This window comes from Myripristis murdjan, chromosome 14 (genome assembly GCF_902150065.1).
Source record: "Myripristis murdjan chromosome 14, fMyrMur1.1, whole genome shotgun sequence".
Classification (NCBI taxonomy): domain Eukaryota; kingdom Metazoa; phylum Chordata; class Actinopteri; order Holocentriformes; family Holocentridae; genus Myripristis; species Myripristis murdjan.
In genome coordinates, this window is record NC_043993.1 from 6,586,437 (window position 1) to 6,604,125 (window position 17,689).

A 17,689-nucleotide genomic window follows, 5' to 3' on the forward strand; every position below is an offset into this window, starting at 1 on the left:
CCCCTTCAAGAGTCTCTGGCAGTTTTGATCGATTTTGTACAAATATATCCTAATTATGGTAATTTTGTGATATGGCACAGTGAAAATCCAAAGCTCTGACTCATCACAGCCCCTGAAAGACTTGCATTCCATGTCCAGTCTTCACAACTATTTAGGCAAATATTAATTTTGTTCTCTGTTTCAGCCCCACAGAAACAAAGATTTGACAAACCAATCACCTTTCCCATGATATTTACATATGATAATTACCTATATGTAAATATCTAATTTATTTATTAACAGCGTATTAATGTGTAAAAAAAAAAAAAAACGCCTCACATAGCAGCACCTTTAATCCACCCTAACTCTGACTGTCTGCTCAAGAGTGGCAGTAAGGGATTCACAGCACGGTGTAATTCACATCTTAGACACTGTGAGGCGCTGCTGAAAAGACGCGACACCGAAAGACAACTTCCGGGGCCACACTCGTGCACAGGAAGTTGTTTTCTTTTACTTGTAGAAGGGAAAGATGGCCGCCCTGGACGTGCAGGAGTTCATTCAGCAAAACAGAGCCCTGGCCGAGCAGGTGGAGACGTTTCGCGGCATCTCGGAGAGCGACAAACACTGGCAGGCCCGGAGAGAGTTCATCCTGCGGAACATCAGCGACTACGAAGAGCCGCAGCTCGACCAGCTGCTGGCTCTGTCCATGGTCTGGGCCAACAACGTCTTCCTCGGCTGTCGGTGCGTCTGCGCCTTGCTTTTACATCGCGTGTGCATGCTAACCTACCTGCGTCCATTATCGGACAGCATGCAGCTACTCCGTCCTACTACTCTGTCCCCTTTCCCTCAAACTGGGACTAAGGTTTCACTCAAGTATGAAGTCCATAGTGTGTAAACGGACCAACTAATGTATATGCGGACTTATATAATAAACAGGGATTATTGATGCTCCTCAGCTTTATTTGCTGTGGAAGCAGTGGAAAGTTTGTCGGTTCTGTACGGGTCGGGAAAATGCCCAAATTAAAACCGTTTGCAAAGCTTTATACCTTTTGTGTTATGATGGAAGTATTGGCTCGACTTGTTTTTTTATGGCGGCAATTTGTTTTTTATTTTATTGTTTATTTGTGTGTGTGTGTGTGTGTGTGTGTGTGTGTGTGTGTGTGTGTGTGTGTGTGTGTGTTGGGGGGCGGGGGGGCTTCTGCTTTATTAGACAATGGAGAGGTGACCCCTGCTGCCTTCAGCTCTCTGACTACTAACCCAGCCTGCTGCTGCTGCATGTGCTCGGTTGATTGTATTCTTGTCTGTAGTAAATGCTTTTGAAAAGAATATGTACAAGGGCAGTGAAGTCTGTGGGACTCTCTTATGAGATGGTCACTCTTCTCCATGATGTGTTATTAAACTTTTATGTTTCTTTATCATATTACTGTTATGCTGACCCGTTCTGTCTCTCTGGTGTCAGATACAGCACCGAGCTGCTGGAGAAAGTGAAGGAAATGGCTGAAGGCATCGTGGTGGAAGACGCACCGGTGTTCATGACAAGAGATGAGATAGTGAAGAAGCAGCAGGTAAACCTCCAGACACACGCACACCACATACACAAACACACAGAGATACGTAGACGTTGTAAATTGTTAATGTTTGCCACTTTGACGTGACAGGGTCGATGACCGGCTCAGGCCAGATGGACTGCCTGTCTGTCTTCTCCTCTGGTTGGATCGGATCAATTATTGAAGATTGATTGGAGACTGAGGACTCCTGGGACTTTTTCAGCTGTTATGTACAGGCTATGCTTGTGATGCATCAGGCCAGATTACTGTGGTTATATAACTGTGCTTTTTTTTTTTAACAAGTGATGAGATGAAAACGTATTTTTACATATTTTTATGTCATTTTATTGCGTGTTGAGACGGTGGGAAGACAGGAGAGAAATATACCAGAGGATCCAGTCCCAGGACAATAGGGGCTTCAGCGATATCTCTCTGGATATTTATGATTTTTTAAAAAAACCTTTTGGTGTATAGTTTTATACAACATACTTTTGTACAGTAAAAATAATTGGCTGTGTTTTTGGTACAGTTTTGAAAGCATTAAAAAAAGAAAATGAGCCCAGATTTTGTCCTGATGGGGAAGCCCTGCCCCCTGTCTACTGGAGGCTAACTGCTATAAAAATTCTTTTTTTGTCTTTTTTTTTTTTTTTTTACATTTATGTCACCTTTGAGTAGCCTAAGAAAAAAAAATTCAATGTATAATTTGGTTCTCTTGTCAGTGCCACATGAGCGTCAAATAACTAGCAGCTGTGTTTTAAAATGCAGTGGGTTCAAAATTGAATTTAGATATTGCTGTAAGCTGAATTTGAGAGATGTATGTCACTGAAGAAATTTCCAGCTATCTGGTACTGGTTTTGATATAAACTTCTGTATCATTGATTGAGTTTGGGAGTCCTGTGTTTTTTTTTTTTATTATTATTTTTATTGCCCACTAGCCTTGTGTTGATTCTGATTTCACTTGAAGTCAAAATTTTCTCTTAAAAAGGTGATCACCATCCTAACCCCTACTGCAGCCCTGCAGTCTTAAGCTTAAGGGTAAATGTACATGTGTTAAAGTCGTAATACATTTTTGAATTGTAGTGATGTTCTAACACTTGGCCTCAGGAACAAAAAAGGAGTTGTGATAAGCTTGAAAGTGCAGGAAAACAAAAAATAGTGTGGGTGTTGTTTTAAAAAAATAATAATAATTGAAACTACAAGACAAATATAAAAATTCCCCCCCGTTGATAAGAAGATAGATGAAGCAGAGCTACAGCTTCTATTCCTTCATTCTCACAACTTAATCAAGCCTAGCAGCCTATTATGGTTATTATTATGGTTATTTTTGGAGTGGTTGTTAAAGTTAATGTACATGACAAGGTAGTAAAAGATGCACATGAAAAACCTGGATGGTTGATATTAATGGGAGACAATGAAAAAGAGTACACTTCATGTTCACTAGTTACAGGCTATGCAATTTCACCCATTCAATTTGACCAGCCTGCAGTTGTGTAACACCTCTGCATAAAAAAAGATTTCAATTTCCTACCCAAGGACACGACTGTTTCATTTTAATTTGTCATTAGTGAGAGTAAAATTTAAACAGATTATTTTTGGAACAGCTGTGACCACAGACTGCAACAAACTAATAACACAACCAGTGTCAAAGTCTGAAAAATGTGTTTTTATTATGTTTATACAGCATATTGTTATAAGTATACATTGTTTTTTCTTTTTTTTTTCAGTAAATTCACAAAACTTTATAACATATCCCTTCTGCTTATTAGGTGAAATAAATCACTAGCCACAATATGACCTATACTGTCTCAGAAAAAGAGAGCTCTGCATTTTATGAAGACTGCTGTCCATGGAGTTTTTAGCTGTAGGTTTTTGGAGAGAGTGAAGTCATGGTTCTATATTCATCTCAAGTTGCCTTTTAACTGGGTACCACATACATCTAAGAAACAAATTCAGGCATGAAAACAACCAAGGCCTTTGGGAAAAAGTTGATGTCACACTGTCAAAAGTGGCTTCAAATTGACAGCTTGTAAATTTGGTCAGTCTTGTGTCAGCTTCCGCGGCATTTAATTGCTGGAGAAACCAAAGTGCTCCCATTTGGAAGTGGAGTACAGGCGCTGGGCTGCGCTGCTTGTTTGCACAGTTTTGTACTTCAGCTGTATAATTGTGAGACCAGGATCAAAAGCAGTGACACTTCATTCACACTGCCACACGTCACAGGCACCATAGCGTCCGCAAGTCATTTATTTTCTGCGGCGGGCGGCATTACAAAGCGGCAAAAGTGCTTTAGAGGCTTGAGGCTTGAGAGGGTGTCAAAGGAACAGTTACAAGGAAAATAGTTAACTTTAACCTTTTTTTTTAAAGTACAGTGATGACGTACTGGTGCATTTAACCTCCATCTCCAAAGGCAAATTGTGAGCTGTGTTAAAAGCATCAGCAGAAAATAAGCGCTAAAACATCTAACAAGAATCTAAATATCTGAACAGGCTTGAATGAGCTGCTTCAAAGCAGAGATTGACATGAGAGCACTCTGCCCAGTCCCCCAATATATTCCCCAACCCTTTTCTTGACCTTCAGCTTCTCTACCTCAAGGTGATGCTGTGTGTAAAGGAGCAACTGTAACAAACTGACAACCTGATCGCTACTTCAGTGGTGAATCCCTTATCTCAGAAGCTCCTTGACTTCACCACCCTGTATCCTGAAAAGATACACATCATTGACAGATCCCGGCTTGGTAAGATTTATTCTCATGTTGATTTAGAAGAGAATTTATTCTCTAGCAACAGGAGGTAACAGTGGCCAGAGTGAAGCCTCAAATCTCAATAGTCATTATTAGTCATGCTTTGCCTGCTAGCTGGTCTAACTTATGGAAAATATAATACTTCAAATAAAAATTCAACAGTTCTTTCAGTTTGCTTGAGGAGGCCTGCAGCTGTTTTCACTGACCCTGCTCCCCTCTTTGGGATCGTAGGCCCAAACTTCTCCTGTCCCATCTCAGGCTTGATATCTGCCTCATCTCCCCATAATACTTAGTCTCAAATGTCACTCCCTGCCTCGGAGCAGAAAATAAAAGCTCGGGGCAGACTCGCTGGGGAGTCATGATTCACGAGTGCCTGTGAGACTTGGCAGCGCTGTGGTCCGTGACGCCGGCTTGTGTAAACCCTTCAGCGTCTCTTCAAACATGAAAAAATAACTTTGAGACAAACGAGGGGAAGCTGCTCCGTTTGTTGGTTTCTTATCTGGACAAATTCCTTGGTATGTGGAGTGTGCTTGGAGAATAACGGTGATAAGGATTCTGAAACGTGTAGCCAGATCCACATGACAGTGTCGTAATTCTTTTTGCGATAACGCTGATTTTGGTCATCAACCAACTCTTTCAAAGCAGCCCAGCTGTTTTCACACCAGGAGACATTACAAAATAAAACAATAAAAATCTGTAAAAACTAAAAGCACGAACAGCATCAATCCAACCAAACAACAAAAAAGATATATTACAAATTCTGTTAGCAATAACTTATTTCACATCATGCAATAAAAAAAGAAAAATTAAGGACAAGAAACACAAATATAAGATTGATTCCCCGCTCCCCTCATTTTTCCTCAAAATGTATTGGCAAGCAACTTAAAAGTCCATTCTGGTTCGGTTGTTGTCTGAATGTGTTTTTATTATCCCCCCTCCCCCGGGTGGCACTTGAGTTGTCGGATGTCGTCGTCGCTGTCGTCTTTTTGTTGATGAGGTAAAAATGAACGATTGAAGTACTGGGATGATGAAGAGGGTGATAAGAGAGGGAGAAGTATGGAGTGAAAGAGGAGTCTGCGGCCCCTCGCTGCGGTCAGATGTCCACCCAGCTCTGCTCCACGATGGCGGACACCCTCTTCTCGTACTCCCTCTTGTTTTCCTGATAGAGCTGTGCAGCCTGACTGTTGGCCGGGCTGTTGGGGTTCGGCTCGTCCAACAACGACTGGGGAAAAGAACAGCATGACCAAAACACCTGTGAGTGTCTCGTGATGTACTGGCACCAGTTCACCAGGACAAATTCCCTGTGTAGCTCACACACCTGGCAAGGCACTGCCCAAATGCACAGTGCATGGTCCTATGTTGTTTGCTTAGTTCCTGGCATTATCACAGAACCTTGGCACACAGGTAATACTGAAACATTTCATTTACATCACCCCGTAGAAACTGAATGGGTAGAGCTGGCATGGACCTTCGCTTCACGGCAAATCAGAGGATTTCTGGGTGGTTCACCTTACCATGGCAACAGCTGTAACATTCACTGATCTCACCGTGTTGGCAGAAGAGTTTGTTTATGTACGTCAGGAGAAATGATGCACGGCTAACAGAAACATGCTCATGAACTGTGGAAATAACCTTGTGCCTCTTGAAAAACTGTTTTGGGAGGGATTGAGTCTTACCTGGTGGTGGTTGTTGTTATTCAATAACTTTGTTTACAACAACGCAGCTAATTAGGATTAATTTAGCTCACATCTAATTAAGTGATATCAACGGTAGCCTGAAATAGGCTGTGGATTAGCTTCCCATCAATTTTAAATAACTTTAACAGCACGCAAATGATTTTAATTAATTTTGTGTGTTAACTTTAACCTCCCCCTCCGTTGTTGCTGTGAGCTGCGACACCGTGACAGAGAGAGAGAGCCACTGAACAGCCAGGAGCTGCTTGTGTCACAATGGAAGTTTCAACAAAGTTCATTCAAACAAACTCTTTTACCGAAGTGGTGATATTAGTCAACACTACAGCTGTTGCCATGACAACGTTAACCACTCCAATTTGCAGTGAAACAAAGGCCAACACCAGTTCAACTCTTTGAGTTTCCATGGACTGTCACTGAAGTTGAGATGTTGACCTAAGATGCCAAAAGAGGGTCAAAAATGTGTCTTTAAAACTGTTATATTAAGTTCACCTACCACCGTACATTTTGGAGACATTTCAATGACTGGATTATATTCCGTCTTTGGTCTTTCCAAGTTTGCTAATTTTGTCCTTGTTGGCTACTGTACATGCTCCCTGACTGTAAGCCAATCAAATCAAATCAAACTGGCTCATTGTCAAACATGCTTCTGATTGGCTGCCCATTACACAGCTCTACACAAAGCAAATGGTCAAATAGCTTAATGTAATTTGAAACTTAATATGAAATTTTGTGGCGAGTCACTTCATAAGTTACAAACCTGACCCACTGTATGAGTGAGTGAGCAAGTTTCAAATTCACAACTGTTCAAACTCTGCTGCTTTTTTCTTTAATAAATGTTTCACCAACCCGATTCTATTCAAACAAAACAGCTCTGAAAATGGGTCAAGTGACTGGTGCGAAAACGAGACTAATTGATTTATCATTTTGACAGTTTATAGATTAAATGTTTAATCAACAAAGAAAATAATTATTAGCTGCAGCCCTAAAGGTTACATTTTTCTATTAAAAACACATGGTAATTATTTTGGCCAGCAGAAATTATTCTTGGTGGGTTATTTATTTAATTATTTTTTTTCGTCTTCCGTTTACCAGACACTCACAGGTGAGCCAAAAACTTAATTAAACTACTTGTTTCTCCAGAGACACCAATGAGATGAGCAGGCATGATTAGGTTAATTATTAGAAATTACAATAGTAAAATAATTTTAAGACATAATTTTGCTGCACTAATGTGCCAATTGAATTCCCTTGGTGGCTTAACTGTCAAGTGTGTCCTCTCTACCAGCCACTTTGTAAAGCAATACAACATCAATCACATGCTGTATTTTATTTTAAAAATTTCAATGACTGGTGCATTTAAGATGTATTAGCCAGTGTGAGTTGCTGGAAAAGTCACGCACGCACACACGCACGCACGCACGCACGCAGTGTAGGCGAAGGAGCAACTGACCTGGATGGAGGTAAGTATGGACGAGACATCATATGTGGGGCTCCAACGGTTCTGAAGGATGTCTAAACATATACTTCCATCTGCATAAACTGGAACACACACACACACACACACACACACACACACAAAGATAAACACTGCATCACATCACCAGACCAACGAGATCAACATCACACATGAACCATGTCATTATGTCTCTGTGATAAAGTCCTGTACATTCACTGTAGTCTGCCTTTACAATAATACTGACTGTGTTTTATGAGTGTGCAAAATATCAGGAACACTGAACTGGACTGACCAGGTGAAATTTAAATTCTGAAGTGGGAAAGGAGATGAATGCGATGGATCAGGTTAAAGGATTTTAAAACTGCAATAATCAAAATTGTAGCTTTAATTCAATTTAATTGAGAAGCATTAAGAGTCAAGTGACAAATTTGTGGAGTAAGCATGCAATTAAATGGTTGAGTCACTAAAAAATATGTTTATTCTACATTTTTGCCAGTTAAATCTAGACAGTTTTTGTAAATTTAATTATTTGTAGCTTTTAGGGGAGATAGAATATATAGAAATATATATAATATAATATATATATATATAATATAATATATAGAAATGACAAAGATTAACCTAATCAACTGAACCAAGATTCCCTCTCTCTGTGCTGGCCAATGCTCCTGTCTCACTGATTCAAGCAAAAATAAAGGCAGACCATTATATTTCTTCCATTTGAAAAAGATGGTTATCATCAGGGAAGACATGTGGTGTGTGTTCAAACAGCAGCAGCTCTGCAGTGACAAAGCTGTTGTGTGTGTAGGAGTGTGTGTGAGTGTGTGTGTGTGTGTGTGTGTGTGTGTTTGTTTTGGGGGGTGTGGGGCTTACCATTTGGGTGAAACATTCTGGAGACAAACCTAACTGTGGGTGGCTTGTTTGGGTACTCTTCTGAAAACTCTATCACAAGCTTAAAAGTTCCTGTAGAGAGACAGAGGGAAACAGAGGGAGAGAGGGGAGGGGAGATAATATGGTGTGGAGAATACAGATGTGAGGGATCGGGGAGGGCACAGAAAGAGAGCGAAACAATTATGTTGCTAAAAATACGACTGGTTCTTCGTGCAGGAGAGGCTAATCCTTCACGGAGGCAGAGATGTCGAGTCTGCAGGCCAGTAAGAGGCAGAGACGGCTAAATATGAGAAAACAGCACACCACCCTGATTCAGCACTTCTGCCGCCCAACTGCACTGTCATAATTACACAAAGAAAGAACGCGAGAGAGAACGTGTATAAGTGTGTGAGAGAGAAAGGGGTTGTGTGTGTGCACATAAAAATGCATATGTATGTGCATGCTTGACATGTTCAGCGCATAAGCAGGTTTCGGAAAGCCAAATTTAGTGACTTGTTAAGACCTTTTTGATGCATTTGCAACTGAAAACAAGCAGCTAATGAATTCGCAGCTGCTATAAGAAACACAAAGCTTACAAATGTTTAGGGACATGTTTATTTAAGAATATGCAAAGAAAATATAACATGTTTAGTTATTATTAACCTTATTTGAAGACTTTTAAAGACTTCCTGGCATCTTGTATTTATTACCTTTATTTGAATAGTGCTTTCCAGAAAACATGTCTGTGTGTGTGAGAGAGAGTTTGAGTGATTACACAGGTATGTAACACACCATCCCTCACTGGTTTTTGGCTACCATGTCTTTACAACACCCTCTCGTGAAACCTGTAATTAATGGATTCAATAATGCAATCCTACAACAGTTAACAGTGCAAGAGGAAATTAAATAAAATCCTGAGTTAGAATAAATGAACTCCCACAGAGACTGCACTTTATGGACTAGATAAATCAAAATGGAGAACTTACCATCTTCAAATGGCGTTCCCACAGGCCTGCAGAGGAGAGGGCGAGAGACACAGAGGGATGGTCAGGGAGAGAGAGAGAGAGAGAGAGAACAGAATTATCTCAAAAAGCCAAAAAACCCAGTTGCTACCAATAAGGCTGTCTAGCTGAAAACATAACCATTACAGTCTGTTCCTAATAGACTCCCTCTACAAATCCCACAGTCTTTATTTAGCTTGCTCTTCACATTGCCTGTACAGCGGGCCAATTACAACAGTGGTGTGCAAGTTTTACATTCTTGGCAGCTTCATCTTTGACTTCCAATTAGGAGGGGAGAACTATTAGCAAGTCTATTTATACTCAATTCAAAACCGTTGTGTGGCCGTCTGCTTTGTTTTTGTTAGCCTTTGTGCTCCAAGCCGAGTTTGGGTTTCACATGGTTTTAAACATCTAAGTCGGCTGCGTTCTTCATATTTTTTGTTGCTTATTACTTGAGGTGCAATGTTTTCACACACATTCTTTCACAACGTTGCATGGGTTTGCTCTTCATTTTCTTCCATCACCTATTCACTTTAACTTGTTTCTCCTGGTCTCAATTCCAAGGATAAATTGAGATGGATATAATGAATGAGTAAAAGCACCACTCCTTTTTTGTTTGGCCCTTCTGTACTTCTTTCCTCCCTCCCTTTCTTCTTTCCTTCCATCCTGTCTCTCTGTCCCTGCTTCCTTGACCCATAAACTCAGATCTCAATGTACTCTGCACCCACAATCAGTGCTGTAATCAGCAACTCAAAAAAAATAACAGGAAAAAAGAAAAACTGTGGTCTGTGGAACAGCAATGAACGGGAAATGAAAGGGAAATAAAAAGCAGAGAGGCATTAATATCCCCCTTTGAAATCGACGGGAGTTGTGTGACATCCTGGAGGGAGACAAAAAAAAAACCCTCCCTGCATCACGATCAGACTGGCACAGTAAAGACAGAGGGGTGGAGAAGGATTTAGAGCATGACTCACCCGAAAATAACAGCATTCCAAAGCATGATGTTGTTCTCAGATGGCGCTCCGCTCACGCCGGTAGGGGGGTCTTCTTGAAGTCTGGGTCAAAGAGACAGAGAGAGAGAGAGAGACAGAGAGAGAGAGAGAGAGGATTTTAATTAACACCATGACTACAGGATTATTACCAGTCCAAATACTAAGTACTGTATCAACATGACACCAGCTGGCGACTTGGAGTATGGGATCAATTGTACTCCAGATCAACCGCGCGCTCATTTACATCCAGCAGTCATGTTATTTATCATGACTACCCCACTGGCAGGGGTTGGGGGGGGGGGGGGGTTCAAATTTATATGCAAGGCGATTTACTGTGCCATGAATGTATTAATTTTCTACCACGGGTGACCTCAGTGGAAATTAAAGCTATAATCATGGCAGTGGTCTATCCACTGAGCTAAACAGAAAGATCTTCACCTGCAGTAATATCACAGCAATATAAAAGAGCCCCAAGAGGATGGAGAGGCTCCAGTGTCCAGTGAAAAAATCAGATATTTTCATATTCAGTACATTTTTGTTTTGCTACTCTCCATGCCTGATTTATATATTGTTTATTGCAGGAATGTCACGATAGCAGAATGTTGGTAACTGATATCAATAATTCCACGATTCACAACACTTGATTCGATACCGCAGCAAACCAGTTATCCTATTCAGCTCACTATTTTTTATTTATAAACACTGGCAAGAAACAGAAACTTAATGCATATCCAGTATTTGAACCCAGAGGCTATTTCACAATAAGAGCACTGAATTACAAGCGTAACATCGGCCTGTAGTCATCAAGTGGAAATCAAAGCAGCTCAACCAAATGCTGATTAAGTGACACGAGCTTCATGACTGCAGCTTTAATGTTACGTATTTAGACATAAGAACACTGAGTTAAAGTGAGGTATCAAGTTGTGTCGATACTACCAATACTAAAACACTGGAACTACTATCGTTCTCAAATTTTGGCTTTGACCTGGTACCTACTAGGGCTGCGACTGGCCATTATTTTCATTGTCAACTCATCTGTCGAGTATTATTTTGATTAGTCGACCACCCATTACAAGCTACCAGTACCAAAAGTAATATTTTAAAATTCCTTTCTTAGTCTGACAAGTGGCCAAAAACCACCAAAATCCTCATTGTACAAATGATATGAAATGGAGAAAAGCAAGCAAACCATAACATTTGTGAAGCTGTACCGAGCAACCATTGATTTATTCTATTAAAATTATAATTGTATTTTCATTTTATTTTATTTTATTATTTTATTTTAATATTTTTATATATTTTATTTATTCTATCCTATTTTGTTTTATTATTTTATTATTATTATTATTATTTACTTTATCTGATTTTATTTTAATTGATCTTATCTTATTTTATCGTGTTATCCTACTGTGTTTTTTACCTTTTTATTCTGCTTTTGTTGTGTTATTTTGTGGCGTTTTATCTTGCTGTGCAGCACTTTGGAAAACCTTGTGTTTGTTAAATTGTGCTATATAAATAAAGTGGATTGGATTGGATTGGATACTCACTTGATAAATCAAAATAATTAATTATCATATTATTATCAAAATATGCAATTGATTTTCTGCCAACCAATGAAATGATCAATTGAGTGTTTCAGCAGTAGTACCTACATACAGATTATTGAGAAATCCCTTTGCTCCCTTATCCCCTTATTGTATTATGCATTTCTGCCAGCACTAACAGCGGCCTGCTTGAAATAAACAGAAGAACTGGTGCTTAGCATGAGCAGCAATAGCCGCCATGTCTGAATGGACAAAGACAGAGTGCCAAATACAGAAACTCAAAAGCACACATATCTCCAGATTATCCACTCCTGGCTTCTTACAATATAAATCAGGATATGAAAAAGTTTCCAGGTAATGAGGTGTATTTAAATGAGAATAAATTCATGCTATTGACTTGCTGGCTGATTCCCAGGTTGTATTATCCACTTAGTGCATCTCACAGCGTAAGTCTTGCAATCACCATTGCATTTAGTCCAAGTCCAGAACCACCAAAGACTACTGAGGCCTACAAGCCCATGCCTGGTATAAAAGCTGATTTAATAAGAGCTTAATAAGAGCTCAGGGCTATAAAACAAGGTAGGCTGATTTGCGCGCATGTGTGTGTTAGTAGATCCATCTGTAAGTCCCTGGCTGCAGACAGACCCATGGCAATTAACCTCATTTACAGTAATCTGCCTGGGCTCTCTGCTGGTGAAGGGATGCTGCACTCAGCTGGCCCACTACATATTTTATTTTAGACGCAAACTGAAATTACTGGCTATCCTGCAGTCTGCAGATTAGTGTAACTAGTAGTAGTTCATTAGTCCTGACCCAAACGGCCTCTGATTTTTTTCCCCATGTGGGTGGGGTTTGCAACATTGGACAATACACTGAGTGCCAGAATGTTTGGACAATTACAGTAAAGTGTATTAACTACAATATTGTTTTCTGTGATTAACCTGCCCATGATCCAATACTATGAGATAGCCTACACCCTACACATCTGGTACTTCAAGCAGCTTAGGAAAAACAGTAAGAATTAGCCTAAGCACATTATTTCACTTATAGCCGTGCTCTAGTTTAAGGAGATCAACATCAAGAGTTACAAAAAAAAAAAAAAAAAAAAAAACCTACATTAAATAGTCTATGACATGCTTTTAAAATTGGGAAAACAACTGCCACACTAACTTCCCTTCATCACCATAAACTGAATTGCCTCACTGCCAAAATTTGTAGTAGAGCTGAAACCCCCAAGAAATGAAATGTGACAGGGCTGAAAAGAAAGCGAAAACAAGGCACTGAAGCATCAGGTGTTGTCTGCGGGTTTCACAGAAGTTTTCACATATAAACAAGTTTGAACTATAAATGTATCTGACCCTTTATTAAACAGTACTTGTTGAAATACGTAACCAAATGAAGAGGATCATAGCTCATGACCTGTTCATTCAATAGTGACCTTTAACAGCATAATGCCACTTCACAGCCAAAGCACTGAGCCAAAAAGTCAAACAAAAGTGTTTCTGTGCAAACAACCTATGCAGCTCACTTTCCAGATGCACTGTGCTTGAATTAAAAGATAAAACATGGCAAGGTTGGGCATCAACATGCAAGACTGAATTCAATCAACAAGGCTTGGTGCGGTCTCACACACACACACACACACACACACACACACACACACACACATACACACACACACACACACACACATACACACATACACACACACATACACACACACACACACACACACACAGCTCCTTTTGCCCTGATCCAGGAATGTCCCATTGTGTCCTCCTCACCTTAGTCAGCCACAGTTTACTACCTGGGGACTGACAGGGTAGAGTAGAGTTACACTGACACCTTATCTGCCCAGCTTGGAGGCCTGTGTTAGTAGAATAGCTAAGCATCTTTTTTCCACTGACAGGTGTGTGTGTGAATAACACACAGGATGCCATATGGAGCAAGACACCAGACTGAGGGTAGTGGTATTACACACTGAGCCCTTGCCAGGTGTGATTCTCCTTCTTCTTGTCTTCACATCCAAATAGCATTGGCAGAATATTGCTTTTCAACGAGATGAAACTCTTGCACTGCCCTTCTAACTGCTGAATCAGAACTGGATGGAGTCGACATGGCAGGAAAAAGATAGAGCCACGCCAGTCCTAACATAAAAATAGCAAACACACACCCGCACACTCACATATACATGTACACACACATGCACGCATACGGTTGTGCAACACCTGCGAGCCACGTTGTTGCTGCGGCTGCGAGGGGATTTTTCTTTGAAACATCCTGTTAACTGGATAGTTCAATTTAGCTGCCTATTTTACTGGCGAGATGAAAAACCCATGACTCCTTTGGTTTCGCACAATCATTAGGATACATCTCGCATCCCAGTCAGCCTTCAACCAATCAGTGACAATTCAAAGACGATAAATAGCTGGATGACCTGTTCACAGATGTATCCTCTTGCCAAAATGTACCTAGCTCAGGTAACGTCAGCTAACCTAGAAGTTAGCTCCTCAAAAACAAACAATTTGGCCAGGAAAGACAGAAAGCCCCAGTCTATTCCCTGGACACACAAACAATGCACAAACGCTCAGCTGTTTTCTTGAAACACTGCCTAATGAGGGTTGAGAGATAAAAACGTGTCTCTGTCACCCAGCAGCACCAAGAAGCGAAGTTTAGCATGTAAAATCAGGATTATCCTTCACATTAACTCCAGGCTGGCTCCCACTTTGTCTGCAGCAGCGGCAGCAGCTAGCGCTCTGCTAGGCTAGCTAACGATATAGCTGCTCTGGCTAACGCGGCTAGCTAAACACACCAACAGAGGAGATGACTGACAAAACGCTGCGGTACCTTTTAAAATCTCTCATAAGCCGTCTTCGAGCCGGAGTCGACATTCTTCAAAATGTTAAAAAAAGCTAAACCGTGACTATAAAACGTGTAAAAACCGACACCAAAACCGGTATTTCTTCCGCCTGTACCCTTTTCTTCTCTCAAAACAACTGGCAAGCTAGCTATTTATGGTGACGTCGCTGGCTTACACTGCTGGCCCAAAGTGGTACAGCCCATTTTTTCTTCTTAAATGATGCCGATGTAAAAATGTTTGTTAAAATGTATTTTAGTAAACGCTGTGTTTGTTTGTCCAAAGAATATGAATTGTCTTAGAAAAGGTCACATCCTTGACAATTTCAGAGAAAGCAGGTGTGTTGACACGCAGCGAGGTAAGCCAGTCTTCATGAGTCGTCATCACACAGCAGACAACAACAATACAGCAACATGACAGTTTATTTTACACATTGTTTTCTTGTACTGGTAATGGTAGTCATTTAGTAGCTACATCTGTATTTGTCGCAGAGGTTTAGTTAGTTTTGACAAATGGTTTGTCTGAAGAAAGAACCAGACAGCAGGAACTTGTGATAACTTATCAAAAAATACCTTTAACTTTGAGCACTTTTCATCTTCTAACCAAAATTTAATGTCTTGATAATCGCGAACTAAATGCCCATTTTACAGTGACTTTTAACTTGTGGTGTGTTTTCCTGTAAGGACCATATGGTGTGTCAGTGACAGCCACCAGATAGAGGGTTTATTGTGATCTTATAATACTTTGTTTTCTTCCATCTTATGGTATTGCTGTAATGTTCTTATAGGGATTAGTGGTGTATCTGTGATCCCCAATGATCAGTTTATAAACTATAAAACTACATAACAAAAAAATCTTTATATTAAAAACTTTCCACAAACCAGCAAGTAGTTTGTTGGGGGTTTTGTGTTTAATTTCCTGTGGTATCACTATAATATTCTGACTCAATTCCTTATAAGGGCTTTAGCCTGCATACATTATGATCAACTCCGCTGGTTGCCATAGTAACAGCATCATTGAGCTCCCACCTCTTGTTGTGTTGCCAAAATTCTCCCCAGGCGATGCTGATTATTAATAATTCTACTCTTTGGATGTTGTTAGAGAAAAGTCTGCGTTGCTATCAGCCACACAATGTAAAGAGCTCATTTTTAGGGAAGACAGGAAGAAATAAAGAAGCTCCTAAAAACCATATAACAACTGTCCATCAACAAATTAACATCTAAATGAACTATGGTTTTACCTCATTTTATCAACAGCTGTGATTTCACAACAGCTTCATGAGCATTTTTGATATGTGTGAGTGTAGAAGAGACAGCAACAGCAGCTTCAAGAATGCTTTGAGGCCACAAGACATGTTTTGTTGAGTAAGGGGCTTGACTTTTGCTTCATCTTGACTGGAAAAATCACTCAGTGATATAAGCATTACATTCTCCTCTTCCATTTAACCCACAGGCGAATGCAACAAGTCCCCCGGGAGTTATTGAGAGGCATTCTGGGAAATGTAGGAAATTACTAACCTCAGTAGACTTACATGCAGAGGGAAGATGTGTAAGGTACTTAAAAAAGCTAAATTACAACACTTCATCACAAAATAACTCATTGAGTGCATCAAATATGACAGGTTTAGGGTGTATAACAGGCTGATCTTTTCCTTTTAAGTGCAAATGCAGTGAGGCCATTTTTTTTAAACACAGGCAAATTGAAGAAGAACACAGGAGTGTGTGAAAAAGGGGGCAGGAAGTCCTTGCAGAGGGGTTGCATGCCAGCGACAGCATATTCCTCAGTATGAGAGCAGGCTGCCAGCATCTCTGTTGAGAGACATGACTCCTCTTCAAGTGTTTGAGGTGTTGAAGTGTTGTCTTGTCTCTCTCTGCCTCAGACCTGCAGACGTGTGGGCTGGCGGCTGTGTGATCACACATTTAGTCTGTGTGTGAACGTGTTTCTGTGCCTGTGTCTGTGTGCACATCAGCGTTGCATGATAAATAACATGCAGTCAGTAGCACTGACCATGTTTTTAATTTGATTATTAAGGCAGGATTCATGTAAACACTAAACTCTAATGTTGTTAGCGTGATGATGCTCATAGTCTTGAGTCTCAGTGTAATTGGAGCAACATATTGCTCTGCCAGTGCGGTTGTTTATTTTTGCCGCAAGTTATAATTGCTTTTAGTGGTGTCCTCGTTGTTGCATTAGTGCTTATGTATTTTCTGTTGCCTTCTGCAAACCACTAGACTTCTTATTCTATGTCTCTGGCAATTGCATGTATAATTATAACTAATCATGCTATATCATATTAAATTGCCTTACATAATAAAATTATAATAGCCTACTTATTTTATTGCATTAGTTTCACTTTGCCTCACTTGTTTCTCTTGTTTTCCAGAGCTGTAGATCTGTATGTGTAAATAAAAACTTGTTCTAATATGACTTTCCTGGTTAAATAAAGATTAATAAATCAATAATAATAATTTGTGGACTATATCATTATATATGTCAACGTTTATCGTAACTGCAAATCAAGTTGCACATGCATAGTTGGTGATGGAGCTTGAGGTTTCAACACCACATGTTGAGTGCAGCAAAGTGTGAGTGGAAACTGAAATGTATTAATTGCGCTTTTATTTTAATGTGCGTATTTGGCAGTAGTCGCACCAGTGTATGCATACAAGTGTTATACTTGCAGATAACTTCACAGTCGCTCAGCTCAGCAGCACTCACCCCCCTCCCTGTGCAAACAGTTTTCCAGGAAAAATTTAACAGACCTTTAAACCATGGAAACAACAAGGCACGCAACGTTAAAAAATCATAATGTTGCAATAATTCAACAAGAGCAGGGCCACAGGTCACAGTAAGTTAGTAAGAGGAATACCCCCCCACCCCCCCACCCCCCACCCCGCCGCTAGGCCTGGCCCTCAATGGTCCAGCAAATATAATTGTCTGTTTAAACGAGCTTAATCATTCTCTTGACCATTTTCCAGAGGGAGCCCAGACTGCAGCTATCAATAGAGCCAC

General features: G+C 40.3%; 2 protein-coding genes across 2 annotated transcripts; one reads left to right on the forward strand and one right to left on the reverse strand.

The window, feature by feature from the left end:
• Positions 1–479: 479 nt before the first annotated feature.
• Positions 480–2,410, forward strand: cdkn2aipnl (CDKN2A interacting protein N-terminal like). Its single transcript, XM_030068722.1, has 3 exons — positions 480–720; positions 1,439–1,544; positions 1,638–2,410. The coding sequence occupies exons 1-3, from the start codon at positions 509–511 to the stop codon at positions 1,644–1,646; spliced, it is 327 nt and encodes a 108-aa protein (XP_029924582.1). The 5' UTR covers positions 480–508; the 3' UTR covers positions 1,647–2,410.
• Positions 2,411–3,168: 758 nt separating this feature from the next.
• ube2b (ubiquitin-conjugating enzyme E2B (RAD6 homolog)) lies at positions 3,169–14,995 on the reverse strand. Its single transcript, XM_030068721.1, has 6 exons — positions 14,668–14,995; positions 10,259–10,339; positions 9,270–9,295; positions 8,287–8,376; positions 7,408–7,496; positions 3,169–5,485 (listed from the first exon to the last, which is right to left on the reverse strand). Exons 1-6 carry the CDS (start codon positions 14,709–14,711, stop codon positions 5,357–5,359), a joined length of 459 nt encoding a protein of 152 aa, XP_029924581.1. The 5' UTR covers positions 14,712–14,995; the 3' UTR covers positions 3,169–5,356.
• Positions 14,996–17,689: the final 2,694 nt, after the last annotated feature.

Bases quoted from the DNA above. Each gene is read 5' to 3' on its own strand.
- ube2b (XM_030068721.1), bottom strand. From the start codon at position 14,711: ATGTCGACTCCGGCTCGAAGACGGCTTATGAGAGATTTTAAAAG. The intron at 8,377-9,269 runs GTAAGTTCTCCA...GTCTCTCTACAG, and splicing joins GGGAACGCCATTTGAAGATG to GAACTTTTAAGCTTGTGATA. The intron at 7,497-8,286 runs GTAAGCCCCACA...TGTGTGTTCCAG, and splicing joins CAGAATGTTTCACCCAAATG to TTTATGCAGATGGAAGTATA.
- cdkn2aipnl (XM_030068722.1), top strand. From the start codon at position 509: ATGGCCGCCCTGGACGTGCAGGAGTTCATTCAGCAAAACAGAGCCCTG. The intron at 721-1,438 runs GTGCGTCTGCGC...CTCTGGTGTCAG, and splicing joins AACGTCTTCCTCGGCTGTCG to ATACAGCACCGAGCTGCTGG.